The sequence below is a fragment of the Danio rerio genome, chromosome 19, assembly GCF_049306965.1.
Source record: "Danio rerio strain Tuebingen ecotype United States chromosome 19, GRCz12tu, whole genome shotgun sequence".
Lineage (NCBI taxonomy): Eukaryota > Metazoa > Chordata > Actinopteri > Cypriniformes > Danionidae > Danio > Danio rerio.
In genome coordinates, this window is record NC_133194.1 from 21,096,625 (window position 1) to 21,122,850 (window position 26,226).

At 35.7% G+C, this 26,226-nt stretch overlaps 1 protein-coding gene and 1 non-coding gene across 5 annotated transcripts; both read right to left on the reverse strand.

Annotated features, from left to right (window-relative positions):
* Window positions 1–510: 510 nt before the first annotated feature.
* On the reverse strand, window positions 511–9,204 carry ppt2b (palmitoyl-protein thioesterase 2b). 4 transcript variants are annotated; one of them, XM_073930438.1, is made up of 9 exons: window positions 8,892–9,204; window positions 8,349–8,455; window positions 7,762–7,857; window positions 7,493–7,600; window positions 6,173–6,256; window positions 5,967–6,051; window positions 5,785–5,839; window positions 1,588–1,695; window positions 511–1,482 (listed from the first exon to the last, which is right to left on the reverse strand). In XM_073930438.1, exons 2-9 carry the CDS (start codon window positions 8,392–8,394, stop codon window positions 1,414–1,416), a joined length of 651 nt encoding a protein of 216 aa, XP_073786539.1. In that variant the 5' UTR covers window positions 8,395–8,455; window positions 8,892–9,204; the 3' UTR covers window positions 511–1,413. The 4 variants fall into 4 exon arrangements, with proteins under 4 accessions (XP_073786539.1, XP_073786537.1, XP_073786538.1 ...); XM_073930436.1 differs by having other exon boundaries at window positions 8,349–8,502; XM_073930437.1 differs by having other exon boundaries at window positions 8,349–8,502; window positions 8,874–9,204.
* Window positions 9,205–15,255: 6,051 nt separating this feature from the next.
* Window positions 15,256–15,405, reverse strand: mir219-3 (microRNA 219-3). The gene has a single exon (NR_030124.1). It is a non-coding gene; the product is annotated as a microRNA 219-3 (primary transcript).
* Window positions 15,406–26,226: the final 10,821 nt, after the last annotated feature.

The window sequence follows — 26,226 nt, forward strand, 5'->3', positions numbered from 1 at the left end:
TTATTAAAGGCGGTTGGCAACATTGGTGCATTACCGCCACCGACTGGAATTGAGTATGGAACTGGATGTATCAGAAAAAATGCTTTTGTTTTCACAGTATGTTTTTACAGTTCTTGAGAACAATTTAAAATGATAAAACTTCAACAACCTTTAAGTATAACGTTATATATTTTTGTCCATATCAATGGACATGTTCAATGAACAGTTGTTCCCAAACATTATACCAACATGAAATACAAAAAATCATGATTGCTTGTATAATCTTGAAATTTATTTTCAATATCCACAAACATTGACATTTTAACATTGTTGCTTTAATTATTATAATATATATATTATATATATATTATATATATAATATATATATATATATATATATATATATACATATATATATATATATATACATATATATACATACACACACATATATATATATATATATATATATATATATATATATATATATATATATATTCATTGAAGCTCTCACTACCCTCTGAAACATGGTTTTATTTGAAAAAATATTTTATTAAAGATTTGCATTACCAACATTGAAAAAATAGCATTCTTCACATTGAAATCAAAATGTTATTCTGAAAGCTAACTAAAAACAATAATTATGCATGCAGCTTAAGTCATTGACAACATTTCCAACTGACAATGTTTAATGAGTATAATGTTCCAAACAAAGTAAGTTTTAGCTGAATGTACTGACATATTTAATACTTCCAACACAGTATTTACAAGAAACTATTCGTTAACACTATTAGTGTTTTGATGAAACAGTTAAAACAAATAAGTGTACAATATCAAGAACCAAGGAAGAATGGGTTTTGTGCAGCACGCATTAGCCTTAGAAGTTATATAGATTTACCATAATCTAAATTCATTTAAATTATATTGTGCTTAAAATATCAAACTCTTATAGCAGAAATGTAAAAAACTATGTGAATAACTTGTTAGACAAAGCTTTGCTTTAAACAAAGTAACAAAACGTAAAGGTTTAACTGTTCAAAGACAAATCCCTTTATGGTACACAAACAATGTTGGGCCTAAGGTTGAGAGGTAATATACAACAAATGCAACACATTTAGAATCTAATCCTTTTGCCCATTGTAATCTCCCTTCTTTCTCATTGCACTGTCTCTACGTTCAGTCTAACACAGTACTTGGATTTAAGACAGAACAAAACATGTCCCTTTGAATGAAAGGCATAAATATTACTGCAGTGCACAATCCACATAAAACATTATAGAAATAAAAACATCAAAAGCAAAGTAAAACAGCAGCTAAGATCCAGTTCCTTTTGTAAAATGAAGAATGTTTCCCTCAGGCACTGATGGCTGTTCATTATGTTTAGTTTACTTTTATAAATGTAAACATGTAATCACAATACATGTTGCATCTCTACTATGGGTTTTCCATGGATGCAGAATCACTGTAACAGAAATGTCTGTTCTGATGCAATGCGCTAAAATACTGTTAAAAAAGTGCAAACATTTGTATGAATGAGTTAAAAAATTAAAAAGACATGTACTGTGTCAGAATCTATGTAAGCCATTTTTCAATGCAGGTTTTATACACCGTTTCATTGGAGTGCCAGAAGATATGCGCAACGCCTTCCACTGAACACAGAGCCAGATCCCCTCGAGCAGACAACGTCTTCAGTCCAAACAAGTCCATCAGAAACACCTGGACAACATGCCATAAGCATGAGGTTGATAAATACCATATTCACAAAATGTTTTTATTATTAGTATTTCACTTCAATATGTACCCCAAACTAACATCAAAAAGACAAAAAAACTGAACCGAAAAATTTTGTATCAAATCCCGGTTAATAGGTAATATATTTCCCAGGATCATTTTGAATAAAATTGATTGAGCATGGTTTGGTAAGCAAGCATCTGTCCATATAAAGGTTACAATGGCATATTATATACTGAAATCAAATGATGCAGACTATAAACCCTAGACTGGATTTAAATTAAGATCTGGGAAACAATACAAAAAGCATTTGATAAATTGCAAGTTTCCCTAAAAGCCTCAATAATTCTTACATGGTAGAAGTTAAAAAGAACCAACACCCTTTCTAAACATGATTGTCTCACCAAACTTACAAATTCATCAATCCCTAATGCAATTAATTTGTCCACAGTTTTCTCTAATCAAAGTTTGTTACTTTTGTCAGGTGAACAATACAATTTCAAAGCCATGAGGATGTCAGGGTCACATTCCATTTACTTTTCTTAAAGTACATCCTGAGATTTCTTTTTTTTTAACCAGCAAAGCAGGGGGACCTAAGTTTAATGTCTCATCCAAAAAACAGTGTTTTTGACAGTTTTTACTCGCTGTAAATTCTGTAAATGGACAGTTTTCTTTATTTTGTGCTTTGTTTTTCCTTCATGTATTTGTACTTTTGAATTGCATTATGGGACAAACTACTAAATTGTAAATTAAAAGTCACTTTGTTAAACTGAATCATTAAATATTCAAGGTCAAAAGTTGGCAGACCAGTGATTATAGACCTATAATATAATTTATAAGTGTAAACAAAAAAGGAAAATACATGTAAATCATGAAATATAAAACTTGTTAATCAAAAGATTTTGTAACAGTGTAGGCCATAATTAGCTTTCAGTGGGCAAAGAGATCAGTGTGATAGTTGCCAGCACAATAAAACAGTACTTTCCTCTGTAGAGATGCCTATGGCTGAATCAAACATTATAATAAACTTTACAATTAATGAACTGAATCAACACATCCAACAGATGAACAGTGAATAATGTCATTATTGATACAGTTGCATTATATCAAAATATGGATTAGTGTAGAAAATTGTCTGGACGAAAGAAAATGCAGTGATATCTTTAATGTATAAGAAAGTGAATATCAGGACAAATATTGCCATTATATGATATGAAATGTAAAACTATGTACAAATCTTTTAAAAGCATTTTATAATAATCCCGCAGTATAACAAAGGATGGGTTACTTTGATAACAGAGTGAGGTGTTTCACTATGGGACTGCCTTTGGGACTAGGCTTTGCCTCACCTATATAACTCAGGTCGACTCATTACAATGTCATTACAACGTATTTTCCTCACATTCCCATCCAAGGAAGGAAGTGTTGGTGAAATGCCAAACATAATTTCACGACCTGAAATTATGTTAAGTAACCCATCATTCTGGTGAAGCAGTGTAGCAATAGGTAGTGCTGCCGCCTCACAACAAGAAGGTCGCTGGTTCAAGCCTCGGCTCAGTTGGTGTTTCTGTGTGAAGTTTGCATGTTCTCCTTGCGTTCGCGTGGGTTTCCTCCGGGTGCTCCGGTTTTCCCCACAGTCCAAAGACATGCGGTACAGATTAATTGGGTAGGCTAAATTGTCCGTAGTGTACGAGTGTGTGTGTGTGAATGTTTCCCAGGGATGGGTTGTGGCTGGAAGGGCATCAGCTGCGTAAAAACGTGATTCTTTTCTTTTGGGAGGTGTTAATCAATTCCGGGTTACACCATGTTCCAGTCTGCATAATCAATTTAACATTAATATTCTGTCTATGGGTGGTTAAGACACATTCAGTCTATAAAAATTGAATTAATTTAAGGGTATTAATTTTGAATTAATACCCTTAATGACGCCATGCTCCTTGTGGAGTGGTTTCTTAAACCTCCAGGTGATTGAAAACCTCTACATTTATACGCTAGAGCTATTGTCTCTAAAATCCAGAGACAGTTGCTGACAAGACAATGGTTTCCCTTAGTGGAGAGTAGACCTAGATGCTGTTGCAGTGCCTATACTGAACATAATGAATGAGTCCATGAGACAGTCCCAGTTCTTGGATGGCCAACACGGGGCAATCAGTATCAGTAATGAGCCCATTTCCCTCACTCTGATTGGAGTGGAAGAAATAAAGCTCAGAAGAGGGAATGCATAAAAAAGAATGGCCATGGGTTGGCTAGAGCATCCGCACTCAACTTCTTTTAGAGAAAAATATCTGAGCACTAAATCTTCCTGCAAGGAGAAGAGATCTGAGGCAGCCTGGCCATACCGCTGCCATACTTGCCTCACCAGTTAGGGATGCATTTTCTATTTCTCATACATGGGGTTTTCCCTAGACATTAAATTTGACCCCCTGTTCAACAGCCCTGGAAAACAAGTCGCACTGATGAAAAACAGCCTAGTGTCTCATCATAATTTTAGCTGCTTTGTCAACTGATGCAAATGAAGGGACCATGGGTCCGTTCTTCGTACCTCGCTTAAATGATCCAAGATTATTTGGCAGATCCTGGATCTTTTAATCTTGATAACTTATCTCTCGCTAATTTGGTTCTTCAAACAAGTACACGAATCAGATTAGAATGTCTGGATAAACTGATCTGAGATCGCTGCATGTGTTGCATGATCAGCAATGCAACGATTGGCTGACGGCACAGCAGCGTAATGACATCATCTGATTAATATTCAATTATCTATGTGAGCAAAATTACATCAAATTAGCAGTAAACGGCTTGTTAAATATGACACGCAATAACTTTCCACATTTGTTGAGAGCTGCAGGCTTTACACTTTCATGTGTCAAGAGTATTCATCATGTATTTCAATCCAAATCAATGTATTTAGTTCTACAATTAGAAAAGATTTTCTTTATCATAGTAGGCGTTTTTTAATCGGTGTAAAGAATAACTGGTTGTTTACAAAAGCATTTTCATATTGGTAAAGGCGTCTGCAACTTTTGTGAAGCATCAAATCACTGGCATATTAACTATCAAAACATGTTTATGACTGCATAAATGTATTATTGCTTTAAAAAAAAATAGTCACATATTGTGCATTTCTATTATACACAATTTGTACAAAAGTGATCTAAAAGTTCATATCAATAAGTTTTCTCTTTGCACCACCAGGAGGCAGTCTTTGTACTTTCAATTCGAGGGTGCAGATTGCATACGTTTTATTAATATCTATAACTTTATTTATTTTATTAATGACTATAACTTTATATATATAGTTAAAAAATATGTACCATTTTCCCAAGTGTATATAACTACTACTGTAAGAAAATATCAGAATTCGGAACCTACTTTCTGTATTATCTTTGCTTGAACTTAGCCGATCTAATCCCATTAATATGAATTGAACCTGCTCCTGATCAGGTTTGACCTAGCAGAACTCTTGCTATGACAACAACTCTCGGATCAGCTTTGAAGAACGAAACAATCCCGGATCGTGTCAAATCGTCAATATCAAAATCCAGCTAACTGAGTAATCCACGTACGAAGAACGGACCCCAGGTGTCTCCTTGTTTGTTGATGCAAGCAACCACTAATATAGCTTACAGTCATGTGGACACTATTCAGTTCAATAATCTATTTCTATAGTGCTTTTACAATGTAGATTGTGTCAAAGCAAATCTTCACATAGAAGATTATAGTAAATGTAGTCTAAACGGAGTCTAATTGTAGTTTGCTCAAAAAACAGCTCAGTAAAAAGCAGCAGTAATACTGGATGTGCTGAGAGAGCTTGTTATGGTCCCTTATGGAAAGAAAGCATGAATGATACTGTAAAGGAGCGACCTGAGTAATATAGGCAAGGTGGAGAATAGTTTAAGGTCGACCTGTCTATCAAAAACAGACAAGCTGTCATTGAAACATCTGTAGATGGTCATGCTTAATGCGATTCCCATAGTGAAACAGAGCAAAGTTAGAAGAACTGCATTGTGTATTTTTCACAAGTGTTGGCATCACTCTGGAATTATAAAAAATGCTAATTGGAATTATGCTTACTTTCTGGTTTTTCATCTCAACGACAGTCTCATTATCATCATAGAAACCAAACTGACTGAAAATCAAGAATATTAAACATTAGAACAATCTTTTGCAAGAAAAAAAAGAAATTGACCATCATGCTTCAAGCATTTGAGAATATGATTTAAAGATAAATAAGCTAACAGATGATTTTACCCGACCTTGACTGCCATGGTGTGATTACCCCATCATCAGGGCCGCCAATCAGTACTAGCTTCTTAATACGCAGAAAGTTTTGTTTCCAAGCTGTTCAAGTAAAACAAAAACATCACAAACCAGAAATGTTATTAAAAATGAATCCCTGAAAAATTAAGAAACATCTGGATCCCAAAACCACAGATATTTCAAGAAGTTTTAAAAACTTTACCAGTAGAGTTGGGATTTGGTCTTTCATTGTTTAGTAAGGCCAGATAGTCACTGCTGTTGATGTACATGTCTCTGTGATGAGGGTCTAAAGAAAAAAACATAAAAACATCATGTATCTTCTGACAGAGTGGTTTGCTAAACATGAAAGTGAGGTTAAATATCTCTTATGACCTGCACAGTCACCAGATCTAAATATTATTGAACCACTTTGTGGTATTTTGGAGGAGCGAGTGAAGAAATGTTTTCTTCCACCAGCAACACATAGTGACCTGGAAACTATTAAAATGTTAAATTATTTGAGATTTAGATTTTAGGCTAAATCGCCCAGCTCTAATTTACAGTTCAATATGCACCACTGAAATGACCAGAGCAGTTGAATTAAATATACCAGAAATGTGCACATAGAATGCAAATGCACAAAGCTGTACATGGATAGAAAATAAGTAATGAAAAGAAATTTAGTTAGTTTAGTTTTGACATTTCAGAATTCATGTAGCCAACCGCTCTGTGGCTAAAGCTTTTATGCTTAGCAGATCATTGTATTCAAGTCAGCTTTATTTTTAAAGTAGTTTCAAACAACCGCAATGAGTACCAAAGTGCTATCCATAAAAACAAAAATATACATAAAAACAGTGTAAATACATATAGAATTAGAATCAGACTAGACCATTAGCATCTTGCTCAAAAACAAACTAGAATTTCCAATAATTTTCTTACTTAAACTTGACACTTCTGTAATTACATTGTGTACTAAGACCAACGGAAAATGAAATATGCTATATTTTCTAGGCAGATAAGGTTAGTAAGTATACAAAGTATAGGTGTCATACAAGTAGTAGAGTAATAATCAAGGAACTTGAGACGCAATGATATTATGCAATGCCTAAAAATAGTCCACAGCACCAAGACCCATATATGCACCACCAGTTAAAATCTTGTGATATTATTGTACTAATTTAGCCATTGTATGACAGCAAAGTTCAATATTGAAACATCCAATAGAAACTGCTACTAATTAGGCACATTAACACAAAAAGGTATATCTGGTCAGAAACACAAGCAGCAAGAAAATGTTGACAATTGCTGACAAAAAGCACAATGTGCTGCATAATTAATATACATATTACTAATAATTCAAGCAATTTATTAGCCTTTTTTATTGTTTTGTTCAAAGCACCAAGTATAACCAATGCAAGTGAAATTCCATTTACATAAACTCATTAGAATTTGAAAAATAACAGACAAAGCATTTGCAAATTGTAGTAATATCTCTCTCTCTCTCTTACTTTAAATATGACATGCATGATCAATCCATACTCACCATTCCAGTAGTTACAGATTGATATTTTCTGGCCCACTGCAGTATAGCATACATGAAACAAGTTGGATTTGACAAACTGAGGGAACAGGTACTTCAAATAGTCTGTGTCTGCAAACAGACAAAATTAATTTAAAAAAAAAGAAACTTAAGCAGAACTGTAAAAGTAAATATTTCCAAATATTCACATAACACAAAAACATTCAATTCTACGGTTAACTAGGTCAGCATGTTTTAAATGTGTTCCTCAGCAGAACTAAAAAGTGGGTTACCTCCATACTGTCCTGCCTGTGGAGCAGACAGAGATATAAAAGAGTGTACATTATGGTCTGGGAGAGTGGACAGAATTCCTCGACATACCAAGCCACCTGCGACACAATTAGACATGGCCTTGCATTAGTGTTATATATAATAACGAACACCTCTGACTCAAATCACAAAGAAAAAAATATTTAGTTCAAACTAAATTAATCTTTGTTTTGTGCATTTTATTCAATTATTCATCTGACAATTAAGAACAACCCAAACTGCACTTGTTAACAAATTTCTCATAAAGCTTTTACAAATCATGATGCCATCTGCATTTCAATTAGACTGCTTTAAATGTAAAATGTATAAAAGTAATGTCAATATATCGGAAAATTAAATAAATAAAAAAATAAAAACAATGACAACTGGGGTTCTATTCAATTGTCCAGTTTTATCATATACCTTGTTGCGTCTTTTTCAATGGCAGAGAAACCATAGTAAATTCTAATGTTGCAAAACAGCATGTGGTGCTTGCTTTTTGTGCCTAACAACACACTGCAAGCAAGCCTATTAATTTTTCATTACACAGACCATTTTGTTGGGTACAAACCTTGTGAGTAGCAGATCAAGTGGACACCATCAGCTGCATTCTGCATGATGGGATATATGGCTTCTGTGAAGCCCTCCACCTGCTTCCAGAGGGGCTGCAGGCTGGCACTGCGGTCAAATAGGTCCAGGACAGTGACATTAGTGCCCGGGTGAGACTGTCACCATAACACACACACACACACACACACACACACACACAGTTATTATACATGACAACAGACAATCTGTCCTCTGCAAGAAAGAAGTGTGTGTCTGTATCGCACATGTATTTTCAGTCACAGTAAACAACAACAAAACGCCATTTATAGCAATAAATTACTCGATAATATGCCATTTTATTAATTCTGGGTTCCAATAATGGTATGTCTGATATGGCAACAATTCTAAGCGAGCAACAATGGTAACTCAACAAATCGTTTCATTAAAGAGTTATTGTGTGTGTATATTGACCCTGTGCAAACATACACATTTGATACTCTTCAGTAGCCAATAATAGGTAAAACAGAGTAAACGATGGGTAACACACATCAGATTAATGGTTTACCAGGTTGATGAATCGGTGTAGGTGGACGAAGTCAGCTGAGCTATCGAAGAGCCCGTGAACGACGATCACCGGTTTATACGCAACACACACACAAAACACACAAACAGACACCAGCGTCCACACACACGCACCCTTCATACTAACAATAACACAAAGATAAAATACAAAGTATTATATAGGTAAGAAACGTCTAAAACGCTACAATAAAAATCAAAATAATAAATGTCTTAAGCAAATCCATGTGAAGGTTAAACTTTCAGTTTCTGCACAATTCGTTTGACTACGTCTATCAAATATGTGTCTATATGCATCTGCTTGCGCAGCATCCGGCCAGTGCATCGCCAAGAGTGTCACACCCACGTCACATCCGCAAGTCGTTTGCAATCACGTGATTCTTGTGGCGCGCGAAATTCAAATGGAGAGCATGAAGTAAAAAAAAATTGGAAGAAAGAAACAAAAATCAATAAATAAGATAACTATTTCTTGAGAATCTAACCTCTACTCCACACAGTATATTCTTTTGGGAGAACCTTTTTATAATCTTAACTATGAGAAAATCTGGTTGCTATAAATTTTTTTTCTCACAAATAAGGTAAAAGAGGTTTCTTTTAAACTGATTCATAGATTTTATCCTGTCAAGAAATTTATACAAAAGTTTACACTGACCTGAACTGTTCTTTTTGTGGGAATGCTGATGAAACATTTGTTTTGGTCATGTCATTACATTCAGGAGTTTTTTAATAATATAAATTTATTTGTTAAAGTGAAGATTCTACCAAAGTTTTCTATACAAATGACAATTATTTTTTGGGTTATTTTTAATCAATTTAAATATCTTAAGTAAATTTTACATTCACAAATGCAAATTCACAAGTAAACCTGCCTTTGTGGTCTTCATTAAGGATATGGAGAATTCAATAGTTAATTTTCTGCATCATTTAATAAGAAAGCTTTAAAAACGGTCAAACTATACTCTGCGTTTGGGATCTTTATATAAGTACCTTAAATTAACCTTTGTATTTGCAAAAAATCATTAATAATTTTTGTTCTCTTTCTCTCTTCTCTTTCTCTCTTGCCATTTTTTTCATTGTTTCATACTATACTTTTTGCCAAGGTCATTTGTTGATTGATACTGTAATTTTTGTTTTATGTATGTATGTATACGTATGTTTGTATGTATGTATGTATGTTCTTAGTTTCAGCAACAAAAAAATAAATAAATAAATAAATTAAGTAAAAAAAATCACAGAGGATATTCCACATAGTTGCACTTTGGACCATATTTCAAAATATATATTAACAGAAAATAACCACTGCTGAATAATAATGCAACCTGTGGAAGTATAAAAAATAAATAAAATTTTGTCACAGTGCCCGACATAAAACCCCCCTGTACTGATTAAGCACATTTTTTCTTCCTCTTTAGGTTAGTCATGTTTGTGAAAGTGCAGATTAAGACTGAGCTGAAGAAATTTATAAAGTTGATTACGGTAAGTGTGTTTTTTTATATCATTTAAATGTAATAAAATATTAAATGTAATAAAAATATTTTAGATGACATTAACCAGCATTTTTTGTGAATCTTTCCACCCCTTAACCATTAAATTTTGTATTAATCAGTATTGATAGTTTAATGTGTATTTTAAAGTTATTAATATTGCTGATGTGGCTGCTTTTTTTGTGAGAAGCAGAGTTGAGGATAAATGATGAGTGAGATGTGCCAAAAGATGATAGAGTTGGCGCAATGAAGGAACAAACATCAACAAAGGAGGTGGCATAAGTTTTTTGTACATTACTGTTTAACATATTGATGGAAAAACAGATACTTACAGTTACTTACACTTAAATCAATCTTTCAACATTGAAGTCATCAGGTTTTAGTTTAGTTTTTTTTAATAGCCTGACTCTATGAGTTCTGTGCTGATGTGATGTGCTGGTCATATAATTAGAATATCTTCAAAAAGTTGGCTTGTTTCACTAATTCCTTTCAGAAAGTAAAACCACAGATGCGGATATATCAAGTGTTTATTTCTTTTAATTTTGATGATTTTGATGACAACCAGGGGCGTTGCTAGGGTCGAAAGGGATAAGGGGCTTAGCCCCAAACAGCCAGCCTCTTTTGCAATGACCATTTCATGTCTTGCCCTCCTTTTTGTAAATTGTCAATGGTCATCTTTTGGCCAACTGTCAAATCAGCCATCTTGCCCATGATTGTGAAGCCTACAGAACTTGACTGAGAGATCATTTAAAGGCCTTTGCAGGTGTTTTGTGTTAATCAGCTTAGTAAAGTGTGGCACCAGGTGTCTTCAATACTGAACTTTATTGCAATAATATTACTTTCTTAGATACTGAATTTTGGGGTTTTCCTTGTCATCAAAATCATCTAAATAAAAAAATAAACAATTGAAATATATCAATCTGTGTGGAATTAATGTATACATTATACAAGTTTCACGTGAATGAAATTAGTGAAATAATTAAACTTTTTAGAGATAATCTAATTATATGAGCTGCACCTGTATAAACACGTGTTCAATGCGTTGAATTTTTTGTGGCACTATGAAATATTTTTTTTGATCCACTTCAAATGTTGACTACTATACATAAATATATGCAGATTCATGTTATAATAAATTAGCTCATGAATCATATTTATTATTTATTTCTGGAACGATATGTAGCATTAATAATCATTGTTGTCTCACTAAAGAATGACATCTGGATAAACTGTTATTTGGTTTTTACTTAGATGACAGATTACTTAAAAATAAAAATCTTAAGGTGAAGAAACCATTTAAGAGTACAGGGACACTGATATTTTGTTAAAAGAGTTGTTAAGACTACTTGTTAACTGGTGGCATACATGACAGAGAGGCATGGGTAAAGAACTATTTAGCATTTAAGATTTTAAGTTTTCACAGGGGTTTTAAGTTTTTAGGCATGGGCCATAACCATTTTCAGTGTTTACCGCGGTTTGGAAAAGTCAAGGTTTTAAAACCAAATATTCTGTCATACATTTTCTAAGGTATATGTATCAATGATGCTGTTCCAAAATATTTTAAATGTTGCTTAAAATAACATGAAAAAGTTGTTGTTTTCTACCCAGACATTTAAACAACATTTTTTAGAGCAGTAATTATTACAATTCTGTGATACCATGAATCCATGATATTTTTAACTCTTTGTTCTTATCATTGAAATACCCGCATTACAAGAAAGAATATGTAAAACATTTTTCATAAGATTATTGTATGCTTCATGTAAATGTAAAATTATTCAATGCTTCATGTGGAATTTGCATCGATAAAATCCACATGACCTTATATGTCTGTTATTTTACCTACTATAGATTTAAATGTATGAATGTAAAATGGTTGTTTGTTTGTTTTTTTTTCTCATATTTTGCAGGAAGACTTTTGTGAGGCAACAAGTGGAAATCGTCATCATATCCACTTAGGGAGAAGTTGTTGAGGAGGATTTGGTTTTTGCTCATACAGGATCATCCATTTAAAAAAAAAAAAAAAAAAAACATGAGACCAACATTTAACTATCACATGAACTTCACAATGCAGATACAGCAACAAATCATTTAAAAATCTTTTTCAAGGTTTTAGGCACCAAAAGATTGGTAAGTAAAATTAAATATGATTAAATCCTGCTTTAAGTGCATAGTTGAGCATCCAATGTTGATAAATATTTTCTAGGTAAACTATGATTATGTTTCTCTGTTCTGTTTGGACACATCCTCCAAGCTCTTGTGGTCAAGCTCAGGTTACAAGTAGGATGGACATAGACCTTTTAGCCAGAAAATATTAAAAGGCATGAAACTTGACTAAGACCTCTCCTGTGCAACATCTGATGTCAGCAGAGAAAGCCTCAGGTTTACGTAAGCAAATATTGTCGAAAAAACAAATTATAGTTATGCTTTTTTCTGATTTCACTCTATAATGTTGCTGTTTTTATGTTGCACAGACTAGGAGAGTGATTTTTATTGCACTGTTTTTACTGGTTTAAATTCTTCCACCAAAATGCAAAATAAGTGTCTCTGCGGTGTCTCCGAAAACATGTTTTATAAGGTATGGTGTTACTATTTTATATATATATATATATATATATATATATATATATATATATATATATATATATATATATATATATATATATATATATATATGGCTCAGTGGTTTGCACTGTCGCCTCACAGCAAGACGGTTGCTTATTCGAGCATTGAAGTTGGCATTTCTGTGTGGAGTTTGCATGTTCTCCCCATGTTCACGTGCGTTTCCTACATAAGTCAAAGACATGTGCTACAGGTATATTGGGTAAGCTAAATTGTCCATAGTGTATGTGTGTGAATGGGAGTGTATGGGTGTTTTCCAGTGATGGGCTGCAGGTGGAAGGGCATCCGCTATGTAAAACATATGCTGAATAAGTTGGTGGTACATTCTGCTGTGGCAACCCCAGATTGATAAAGAGACTAAGCCGAAAGAAAATGAATAGTGAATAAATGCTTTTATACTGCACATCACTTATACTTGTTAAGTTGGTAATGATGTTTCTCTTATACTTTTTAAAATCATAACTGTTGGTGTGTAGCCTACCAATGAGACGGCAGAGCCAGTTTAAAGTAAATAATGTGTAAAAACAACAAAGAAAGAAAAACAAAAGATAGATTAGACTGAAGAAAACTAAGTTTATTGAAAAAAAAATTATGGAAGCATAATGACAAGTCTATTTCCACAATATATTTACATTAGTACAAGTTATACAAAATTCCAAAAATGACAAGTTTATTCATGCATGAAATGTTAGCCAGCCTTTGACACACTGAAAATAAAATAACATTAGAACGTGAGAATTCCATGTACTAAATGTACTATATATTTTTTAATCAAGACAAGAGAAAAGTATTGTGTGTGTGTGTGTGGCTGGGTGGGTGGGTGAAAGTGGGTAATGTGTGCTGTGTCCATGCAAATGTGCAAGCATGCCTGATGTGTGCACACACATGCTTCTTAATGTGAGTGAGGATTAGTGTGTGTGCGTGTATGGGGGAGTGAGTGGGGGGGGGGATTAACCTCAGTGTGTGTCCAGCAGTGATTAGTCTGGTCAGTAGAACTGTTGTGTATTGACTCAGGCAATTAGCATATTAATGCACATCTCTCTTGATCTCTCTCCCTTATTCTTTCTTTCTGCTGTTCTCCGTGTTGCTTTTTTTCATTTCCATCTGCACAGATAGATTGTCACACTATACCTTTGATTTGAGTCTTTTTTATTCTTTTGAATTTTAGATTTTCACCCTGTTGTTTTGATACAATGTTGTTGTTTTTTTTAATGTAAAAGTTCAAGCTCTTAAGAGCCACTGCTTTATATTCTTATTTGCTTTATCTTTAAATCTCTGTCTTCAGTTTATATCCATTTCGATTTTTTTGTCTTAAAGTATTTTGTATTAAGTATTAAAAAAGAAAAATCAATTTCTATATTATTTAGAATGTTTATTGGAGTTAGTTATGGATCCTATTTCTCTATTTCATCCTTATTCTAAAACATATAAAAGACACAAGACGCAATGTCTGCAATTAAAATTAAATAGTATTAATTTAGATTAGGTCATATTCATTTGTATTGTCTGTGCTTGTTCTCCCGTGAAACTCTCTCTCTATATATGTTATAACTATAAATCTCTTTATTTCACAACATTTGCATGTTCACAGGTCACCTGCCCAATGGACACATGGTCACAATTTCTTTCTTTCTTTCTTTCTTTCTTTCTTTCTTTCTTTCTTTCTTTCTTTCTTTCTTTCTTTTTCTTTCTTTCTTTCTTTCTTTCTTTCTTTCTTTTTCGTTAATTAGTTAGTTCTTTTGAATGGCTCCCCATTTAAGATAACCTGCCTTAAATCAATAATCTGTAGATAAAATTTATTTTAAAAAGTAGTTAATCATAACAGAAATAAAAGTTAGTGAGTGAATTTAAATAACATTTAATTTGTAGATGTTTTAGCAATATCATAAGCCATAATATTTCCAATATTTGTCTTGTTCTAAGTAGCTATGTCACCTTGGTAGTCTTTAGGAAGTTGAGTGTGTCATCGACCCCTGGTTAAGGACCATTGATCTAAATACACATCTAAACAGAAAAAAAGTGATAAATTACATGTTTTTAACCAAGTTTTTATTACTCCAATTGCGTCTGAGAAGCAAAGTGTGCAAAAATGAAATAATTGTGTAATCTGATTATATGTTTTTTTAATACATGAATAATCTAAAGACTGAAGAGAAGACGGAACCAAATCACCAAAAGCTGAATTAGTGTCTTATTTTAAAAACAGTCAACTGTGGTTTGAAGGACCACAAGTCCTTTTTAAATCTTTACTTGGCCCATCCTGTAGATGTGAGGACCAGACAGGAGCGTGATGTCCATCCACAACTCCTGTTTCACACAAGCACAAGAATTGCGTTTGGACAATCAGCACCTGACCGTCAGTATCAAACCAGACAGATGAACTTAAAAGAGAAGAGAGGGGAAGGAGAAGAGAAGAGAAGAGAAGAGAAGAGAAGAGAAGAGAAGAGAAGTGGTCTCTCCCTGCTGTGTTAGGGTCTTAATAAGTGATTGACCAGACACAATAGTCAGCGATGTGAGGGTCAGCACTCCGGGCAGCTGTGCAGTCACAATAGGATCCTCATGGCCTAAGCGATCAAAGCACAGAGCTTCAGATAATAGCACAGCTCAACTGCAGGGTCTTAACCCATAACTCAAATACTTACACAAAAGATCTAAAATAAATCAAACCATTCAGTTTCTCCAACTTTGACAGGCTGTAAATATGCTTCGGTTTCCATGGCGTCTTACTAAATGCTGCTTAAAAATTGGCCCAAAAGGTTTTTTCCCTCTCCTTTTGTGCCCAGTGGTTTTAACTGTATTAATATTTTAAGAGAGATATACAATTAAGAGCTGTTTTCTTGAGCAACTAACAATGGAACTTTATCAGAGCTTAAAATGGCAAAGATGAGAATTATGTATTTTAATCCGTCCGTCAGTCATCAGATTGCCTGATTTCCAAAAAATATTTGCTTGACATTTGTGGAATCAATGGAAAGAGTTGTCAGGTCCACATGTGTGTGTGCACAACTCTGTATAAAATTACAACACATCCCTTATTGCTTGCACATCTACTTCCACCTTTCAGAGGATTTCTCCAAATCTGGACAGAAAATGTCTGCAAATCTAGATTCCACCTGCTATTAGCAAACTCAGTAATGCTAAATTCCAAAACAAAGAACTCTTTACCCTCAGCAATAGAAAAAATGCATTTTCAATCCATCTTTAAGCATGATCGTAATAAAATAATAATTTACTTTTTAAATAGTATTTAAAAAAAAACTAACTTTTCAAATGTTGCCCACTGATAAAAAGGTTTCAGTGATCTTCTCTAGGACTTTAGAAGAGATCTCAACAGCATTCAAAATCAGCATGTATCTCAAAATGAACCAACTATTTGTCATTTAATTCTCACAATACAGAGTGTTCACATTGTATAGAATCCACAAATCCACATTTTATAGCTCAGTACTCTTGTTGTATTCTACCAATTGTTTACGCACTTGTTTCAAAAAAAATTTAGAGAAATATTATTATACTTAATCAAACCACTTCTTAAAATTCCATTACGTCTTCTGAGCTAAAAAGAACTCTGGAGCTATGAAAGATTCCTTGGGTAAGGCCTGTTTAGAAAAAGAGTAGTTACGAGTTATCGGGTTTAGATCCTTGGGCCAGAATGACAGATGTTCTTACGTCCTCCTTTACATGATGCTGTTGGTAGTCTCCTCTCTGATCCACTCCTCTGAACCTCCTCAACATCTTCTGTTCGATCCTCACACTGTCCCTCAAATTTAGTGTCCCCTCTCTAGATTTTCCCCTCCTCTTTTCCCCCTTCCTCCCTCCTAACCTCCTTTTCTTCAGTCCCCCTCATTTTATGCAGGACTGGGGTTTCCTAAGAGACTCAAGCTCAATGGAGAAAATCTCCAAGGACACAATGAACCAGGCAAGAGAGAAAGAGAGAAGGCGGAGGCAGAGCGAGGGAGAGATGGAGATACAGATGCAGGTTGGAGAGTTAGAAATGTAGAACTGAACAAGTCCGAATGTGGGGTTTCAGCTCAACAGTTAGGGTTTGGACCATTTTGGAAAATCTAAACTTAGTCTTTGTTAGTCATTTGTTTTAGTATTTCAGAAATAGACCCAAGGTCTTGTTTGTTGTTATCTTGTTTGTTGTCTTGTTTACTCAATAAAAGGGTCAAAGGGCAACAGAGTTCTCTGTAAAAGGTTAAAGACTCCACAAGCTTTTCCGACACACCACCACGAAGACTATAAAGCAAAAAAAAAAAAAAAAGCACTTAATACTGAAGATAATTTTCATGTTCTTTTAGACTTGCTCTGCTCTTTGTATTTGAAAATATAATCATATATAAAGGCCACAATTACATAAAGTATGCACTTTTTTTAACAAGCACCAAATTAACAGATACTAGCACAAACTACTCACAACAAACTTTCCTCTTTGTGGTCACTTACTGTAATGTCAGATTGAAGTGAATCTTTTTGAGCCACTTCATATATTCACTAAGATGTTATTCTGCAGTCAGATAAGTTTCAGTAATCTTGTGAAAGCAGTAAGTAAATCAGCATACTATCATATCAAAAACATTGCAAGGATTAAAAGACTTAGAGAAACTTGTTGATGCTTTTATCACCAGCAGAGTGGATAACTGTAATGGATTCCTCAGTGGCCTTCCCAAAAAGACAGTCAGACAGTTGCAGCTTGTCTAGAATGCTGCTGCCAGCATTCTGACCAGAAAATTAGAACACGTTACATCTGCCCTCAGGTTTTCACTGGCTCTCAGTTAAATTCAGAATATATTTTAAAGTATTACTACTTGTCTATAATCACTAAATGGTCTAGGACCTCAATACATTAAAGATATGCTCACTGAATACAAACCTAACAGATATACAGATCATATAAACAAGAAATTCCAAGAGTTTATTCAAAGCAGGGTGAATATGCTTTCAGCTACTGCTGTGATTCCTGTCCAATCAAAAAGCACATAGAAGGTAAATCACATCATAATGAACAACCACAAGACATGGGCAATTTATAATAGCAAATAATTCCAAAGTTTTAGGAAGCATTAAAAGTGTCCAAGAAATGTTCTAAATCTTTACACGCATTGACCCAGAGACTGTTGAGATGCATGTCACTGATTAGAAGATGGTGGATGTCTACTGTATGATGACCAAAATGGCCTTAAACACCCAACAGGCCCAAGACATCAATATGATGTCAGATTGATGTTGTACCCCAACGCCGTGGGGACGTTTCCTTTTGTTTGGAAATGAAAATCGGGTTGACATCAGAACCCAACGTCTTGCTGACCTCCATGTCCAACCTAAAATCAACCAAATATCAACATCTAATGATGTTACAGCTTTATGGTGTGTAAACAATACCACTATGATTTCTGTCAGATGTTGGATTTTGGTTGCCATACTTGATGAATAAATGTCAGTATTTGATGTCAATGTGACGGTTTAAGATGTTGTATTGATGTTGGATTTTGGTCACTTTCTAACAAAACCTAAAATCAACAAAATATCAACGCCATTAGACAGCGTTATTGGACATCAAAATTACATTGTCCTTAGATGCTGGCTAGACATTAAATTTTGGTCACCTGACATCACAACCTAAATCTAACCTAATATTAATGTCTTATGACGTTGTGTGCCTATTGGGCAATAACTAAATGCAGCATAGAATGTTACATTTACACACATCCACAAATAACATGTAAACGCATCAGCTTTTTACAACTTAATACTCACTACTCGCTACTCTTGAGTACTTTTGAAAGGTCTACTTTTTACTCATACTTTGAGTAATATTTAAAACAGATACTTTTACTCGCACTACATTTTTAGACAAGTAATGGTACTTTAACTTAAGTCTGGATTATCAGTACTCTTTCCACCACTGTGTAAAGCTCTTTGAATTGCCACTGTGTATAAAATGTGCTATATAAATAAAATTGCTTTGCCTTGCTCTAAAACTGTGGACATGTTTACTGACAGAATTAGAATCAATAATCATTTACCACTGTTTTTAATGACTAAAAAGTTTAATTAATATGTCATCTTTTTTTGAGATAGGGCTGCATATCACATATTGCAAATCATAAATCACTGTTGTAAATGTAAATTGATGTAGATGTAAACAAATTGATGTAGATGTCAGCCTTCTTCCATATGTGATTCAGATAAAGTCAAGTGTTGTCTTATAACAAATGCTGATTTTCAAAGAGTCTGATGTGTGTGTAAAATGTTTTAATTGTAAACTGCGTTAAAAATCATGGAGCTCAGAAATGCTGTGTGATGGTTATTAAGGAGCATTTCAGGCAGTGTGTCCACCTCTCTGCTGAATAAAGTTATTTTCACTGTTCTATCCATCTGTTACCGTGGCAGCCATTGCCACAGTGAGATCCGTACAAAAAGGTGTGCCGTGGGAACGAATCCAAGGGTCAGGAGTGAGGGTCAAAAGGTCAGGGGTTACAGCCAGCTGGACAGCACAAGAGGAGATGAGGGTGTGAAAAGCTGGAGGGTGGGACCTGCTGGACGTTAACATTGAACTGAGGGGCCACAGGGAAAACGCGTGAATGAAAGGGGCCCGCTGACCACCTATGGGTGGATACAGCATTTGACAGGCTGTAGTAAAAATCTGAGAAAATGTGTGTGTGTGTGTGTGTGTGTGTAATAATTGACAGTCATATGAGGCACAAATTGTTAAACAACAACAAAAAATGCTTGGTATAGCGACACCAAGTTCTAATAAGCTGTGATTGCCCTGCAGCTGGCATCAGCACATTTGCATTTCTCTGTCACACATGGCTGATTTGAACTTCTAAAGGGCATTGAGACAAATATAATATAAAGCTTCTTATATTTGATTAAATAATTACACCTATTGTTTGTGAAGTAAAACTAAAGGCTAAAGCATTTTGCGTTTATATTTCAGGTTGTTTTTTCAGCAACCTGTTGCACAGATCTCACAAATAAGTAAAAACCAAACATTCCAAAAAGTCATTTTTATAATTCTTCATTATAAATCACACCAATGTTAAGTGCAGTTCATTAGAACTGTGCCCCTCAAAAAGCAGCAGATATATGTATACTTTAAGCTTTATGTTAGATTGTCAAAGACACCGTGCATGATGCTCTTTTAGAATTTTTGAACTGCTGCATGTGTAGATTGTGCTTTAGCATTTTATAATGAATTAAATGAACAATAAAATTAATGTAGATATATTAGTCTGGGCGAGAATACAAACTTGGATTAATATAAAGTCGTTATATGTTTTCTATTTTTATGTAGAGATTCTAGTATAAAGACCTACAGAGAGGGATCCATTGCAATATGGGTGGCAGTAATAGGATTAAAGGAAGCCATGGTCCCCTTACTCACAGGCTCAATGTGACACCTTTTGTGCATCTTCAGCAACACAATTTAGAGCTGAACCTCAAGGACAAAAGATCTCCAAGCATCATGGATAATCTACAAATATAGCTGGTCTAATCTGTGATGCCTCAATCATCGCTCTTCTGATTTATGGGCAGTCATTTAGTCCTTCAAACTTAAATCTGGGATTTCTGCAGTGGACATTGGCATTAACATTGAAAGGTCTAAACTTATTACAACCGAAGTCAGAATAATTAGCCCTCCTCTGATTTTTAAAAAATTACTTTTCAAATATATCTTAAGCAATGTTTAGCAGACATTTTTTCTTGAATATTTTGTCTTCTAGGGAAAATCTTATATCTTTTATTTGGTTGGAATAAAAGCAGTTTTTATATTTAAATATATAAGTTAATTTAAAAATTTAAGATCATTTTACTGTATTTAGTCAGCACGGTGATGCAGTGGGTAGCACGATCGCCTCACAGTAAGAAGATCGCTGGTTCAAATGCCAGCTGGGTCAGTTGGCATTTCTGTGTGGAGTTTGCATGTTCTCCCTGTGTTGGCATAAGTTTTCTCTGGGTGCTCCGGTTTCCCCAGATATGCTGTACAGGTGAATTGATTAAGTTAAATTGGTCGTAGTGTATGTGTGTGAATGAGAGTGTATGGGTGCTTCCTGGTGTTGGGTTGCAGTTGGAAGGGCATCCGCTGCATAACTGGATAAATTGGCGGTTCATCCTGCTGTGGCGACCCCTGATTAATAAAGGAACTAAGGCAATAAGAAAATGAATGAATGAATGTACTGTATTATGTACTGTCATCATACCAAAAACAAAAGTTATTTATAGTTAGTTAAGGAATTAGTATTCACAGTGATGGGTTGCAGCTGGAAGGGCATACGCTGCATAAAACATACTGTATGCTGGATAAGTTGGAGGTTCATTCTGCTGTGGCGACCCCAGGTTAATGTGATTAATCCGAAAAGAAAATTAATGAAGAAATTTGTAATTAAATCTATTATACATTCTCAGAATAAAATGGTACAATGTTGTACCAAAGAAAGTACAAACCCTATCACTGGTGCAGTACCTTTTTATGAAACAGCATTGTACTTCAGACAAAGAAACTAATTTGTACCATTGCAGTTTGTGCCTTTAAGGACATGATTTGTACCAGGGAAACCAAAATGTATCTCTGTTTTTTAAAACTTGCATAAACAATATTGCAACTTCATCAAAGGCTCAAATGTGATCCATAAAGGTACCACTACAGTGACAAGACACTTTGTACCTGAACAGTGTCAAATGTGTTCCTTTAAGAACTATTTAAAGGCATTTTGTTATATTCAAAATGCGTCAATTTATTTTCAGTAAATACAAAACATCAAATAGATTTTTAAACAACATATTTTTTAAAGTTTCTTTTTTTGTAAATGCACCATTTCCATTTACAATGAAGAACAAAAAATGATTAAACATAAATCAAAAGATCTATCTCTTGCAAAAATGTTACACAAATGCATTCTCTCATACAAGATAAACATTTTTCACACAAAACATTTGTAATCACTTATAAGTTAATTCAATTTACTTCATTTTAAAATAGAAATAGAATTATGCAAACTATTGTAACAAGATATGCACAATTTTTATTAGGTTTACAATGTTAAAATATCTGCATGAACACTTTACAAATGCAATACTTTTGCCAGCTCATGTGCGTAGTGGAAAGCAAACAGCAAAACGTGCAGATATCTACAATGAAACTGTATTTATCAGAAAATGCTTACCAAATGTTTATTAAAATGCCTTAAATGATTAGTTTACAATACCTGTAGATTGGTTTAACCAGTTGTTTTGTTTTATAGAAGTTAATAATTAATGTTTCTACACTTAGTTGATAATTGATTATAAAGCTTGTTTGGCATGATGTCCCGGGAGAGAGCCCTGAGCTCAATAGATCCTTGCGCCCGGGGCTCCCTCCCGTTTGCAAGGCAAATAGGGAGTTAGAGCTCAGGTAGATCTCGAGAACCTCCCTGCTATAGAACAGTGGTGCCGATTTGGATTAGTCAGTTAACTTAAGTTGCATGTTTTTGGATGGTGGAAGGAAACCGGGGAACCAGGGGAGTTTGTCTGATTGGTGAATCATAAATTGAATAATGCGGGACCAGCCGCAAGCAATCATAAGCATATGATCCTCTCGAAATTAGTTTATAAATAAACTTCACTTATGAGTTTCTTTAAAAATGTGCTTTTAAATGGTGATTCTTGTTTTAAAATGGAAATTATTTATAAAATCCCATTGCCTTTCATTAATTCATTTTCTTGTCGGCTTAGTCCCTTTATTAATCCGGGGTCGCCCCAGCAGAATGAACCACCAACTTATCCTGCAAGTTTTTACGCAGCGGATGCCCTTCCAGCAGCAACCCATCTCTGGCAAACATCCACACACACATTCACACACACACTACGGACAATTTGGCTTACCCAATTCACCTGTACCGCATGTCTTTGGACTGTGGGGGAAACCAGAGCACCCGGAGGAAACCCACACGAAGGCAGGGAGAACATGCAAACTCCACACAGAAACGCCAACCGAGCCGAGGTTCGAACCAGCGACCTTCTTGCTGTGAGGCAACAGGACTACCTACTGCGCTACTGCCTCGCCCCTTTGCCTTTCCAGTAATATTTATTTGCACAGATATTGTAATAAAGGAGTTGTCCAACAATTTTGTACCTTTTTATGACAACAATTGTGTACCCTCATTTCAGTTGTGCCATAAAAAGTACAGAACAGTATCATAAGATGTCTTTTCTGTACCATATAAGGTACAACTTTTACAAAGGTACAAAACTGTTGCTTAAAGAACATTATTTGTACCACTGTGTACATTTTTTTCTGAGAGTGTAGTAAATAAATCTTTTCTTTATTAAACAACACCTGGGTTTTATGCAGCGGATGCTCTTCCAGCTGCAGCCCAGAAATGGGGAACAGTGACACATACACACTCATTCACAGACACTACGGACAATTTTAGTTTATTCAATTCATCTACAGTGCATGTCTTTGGACTGTAGGGGAAACCGGAGCACCTGGAGGAAACCCACGCCAACACGGGGAGAACATGCAAACTCCACACAAAAATGCCAACTGGCTTGGGTGGTACTTGAACCAATGACATTCTTGCTGTCAGGTGACAGTGCTAACCACTGAGCCACCAAATGTAACTCTGCAGGGATTTTTTAAAGAGTTCATAAAATAAATCAAAATGTTATTGATTTTTGCTCATGCAAAACAATTACTCTATGATAAAATGAAGGACTCAAAACTAAATTCCAATGTAGGACATCAAGTGTGTTCAGGTCAATTTGGTCAAGAGAAAGATAGCAATATACCGTTTGAAGTTCACCATGATTTATTTAACTATTCATTGAAAAAAGGACCAAAAAAATCAACAAAAAAGAAAAAGAAAGTTTTGTTATAGAATAACTATAGTACATGTTTTTGTTGTTTGCTTGTTTGTTGGCAAATGCTTATTAACAATTGCAAAATATATATATTTTTTGTAATTTTCAGAAATAATTTTTTACATTATTATGAGTATTGAAAAGTACAATAGCAAAAACATAATGGTGATTAAATGGTGATGATGACAAAACTGTCGTTATCTATTGCCTTTCAGAATCTTAATTTCAAGTAATGTTGGAACGACATAATGGGAAATCTCCAGATGACAAATCACTTTGAAGAAAAAAGGCCAATGAATGAAGAAAACAACTGACAACTGCTTCTGAGCTCATAAACGCCTGAGCCCCCTCAGCTGATTCCCACATCGACAGCGAGTAGCCCAGGGAAATTGGTGGAGAACAGTGTAGGCTATCTGCCCAGTAGTTCCTCATGGACCTCCCACTCCTACAAAGCACTACCGTTCAGGATTTGGATGGTTATGCTGGTTCATCCTCCAGAATGGCTGTGCTCTCATCTAATGACTCCAGTTCACAGATGTTTATCGTGGTATCTGAGGTTGAATTATAATGCTTCAAGCAGACCTAGGTCAGGTATGCTGGTCAGGATGGACATTATAGTGGTGGTGGCATTCGGTGGTGTATCAACCATATGGACGACTTACACTCTCAATGCATGTGACAGCTCACTCGCCATCTACTCCTCTAAAGTCACGTGCAGTTAAAATAGCTGTGTGCCATTCTTGTCCCCATCAAGCTTAATCATGCAGCCAATGGCTCTCATGGCAGCTCTTGTTTAGAGCCCAGGCCCAAGTCATCCTGTTGCTTCCCACCAATCCACCCATTGCCAGTTGTTATATTTCCAGATTGAGCCCCTCCTTGGCTTAAATGCACTGGCTCACAGCTGGCCTCTGCAAATATTTGCTTCCTCAAAAGAGCCTTCTCGTGCAGACCCTGTGCAAGGTCAGGGATGACAAGGACCAGGTCTTGCTTGTTATGCCACTTTGGCCCAACCGAATCTGGGTTACGGAACTCACAGTCCTCAAAATGACCCCTCCCTGGTAAGTCCTCAGAGGAAGGACCTCCTTTCTCAGAGACGGGGCTCTTTATCTGCACCCAGATCTCTGGAACCTCAATGTGGGGTCCATAGGAAGGGTGCAGAAGACTTTGGTGATCTACCAACCATGGTAGTAAACACCATCACTCAGGCTAGAGCTCCTTCTACAAGGCTTTTTCCCCCTAAAAGTGGAGTCTGTTCATTAGTGGTGCTCTTCTCCCTAGAAGACCCCTAAACATACCAGATCAGTGCTGTGTAATTCTTGTTTCAGTAAAAGCTGGAGCAGAGGCTGTCACCATCCACACTTAACCTTCCTCTCACAATATCTTGAGACCCAAGTTCAGCAATGTGCCCAAGGTCCTACCACTCCCTTTAAACGCCAGATAGTAAACCCACAAGTGCTGCCCGTTGAAGAGGCAGATCCAACCCCTTCATTGCTCTGTCTCTTTTTGCATATGGTGTTTCTGTTATGGTGGTCAGCAAATTGAAGTCAGTGCAGTGCAGTATTAAAGCACAGTTTGGCTCACTGGTTTATGAATAACATCGTCTTCACATACCATGTCAGGGCAAGTTGTTTCCCCCGGCAGTGAGAGAGCACTCAAAAAGGAGTGTTGCCTCCTCGTGGGCATTAGCATGCAATGCCTCTCTAACAGGCATCTGTTGGGGTGGGTGTGGGTGACACATTCCCAATATTCTACAATCTTCAAGTGGAGCAAATTCTACAACCTTCAAGTTTCCTCCCAACTGCAGGTTAACTCCGGTTAAAAGAGAAAAAACTAAGCTTGGTGAAAAAAATGCTTGCTCTGCATTTGCTGGCCCCCAACACCAGACTTGACAGAGGAGTCAGGTGCTCGGCCCATTATGATTTCTGGTAAGTCTGCTTGGTCAACCCACACTTGGTGCCAGCTATGCGTGATCCCCACTTAGTGATCCCAGATGATGTCGCCCAGTATGGCACAGCCGGGACCCCACCCTGGAGCCAGGCCTGGGATTGGGGCTCATATACAAGCACCATGTGGCTGGGTTTTATCCCATGGAGCCTGGCCGACCTCAGCCTGAAGGAGCGATGTGGGACCATTCAGGTGGTAGGCCTGCAGGGGAAGCCGTGAGGGGCTGGTGCATTGTGGAATAGGCGGTGGTCAAAGGTTAGGACCACAACAACCAGATCATCGGGCACAGAAACTGGCTCTTGGGACATAGAACTATGAGGGATGGAGCCTGAGCATGTGCGGAAGATGAAACATTACCGACTAGAGATAGTTGGGCTTACCTTCACGCACAGCTGGGGCTCTGGAACTCAACTTTTTAAGAAG

Coding starts and splice junctions, on each gene's coding strand:
- ppt2b (XM_073930436.1), bottom strand. CDS start 9,029: ATGAAGGGTGCGTGTGTGTGGACGCTGGTGTCTGTTTGTGTGTTTTGT. Junction 6,257..7,492: donor AATCTGTAACTACTGGAATG/GTGAGTATGGAT, acceptor TTTTTTCTTTAG/ACCCTCATCACAGAGACATG. Junction 1,696..5,784: donor TTGAGATGAAAAACCAGAAA/GTAAGCATAATT, acceptor CATGTTGTCCAG/GTGTTTCTGATGGACTTGTT.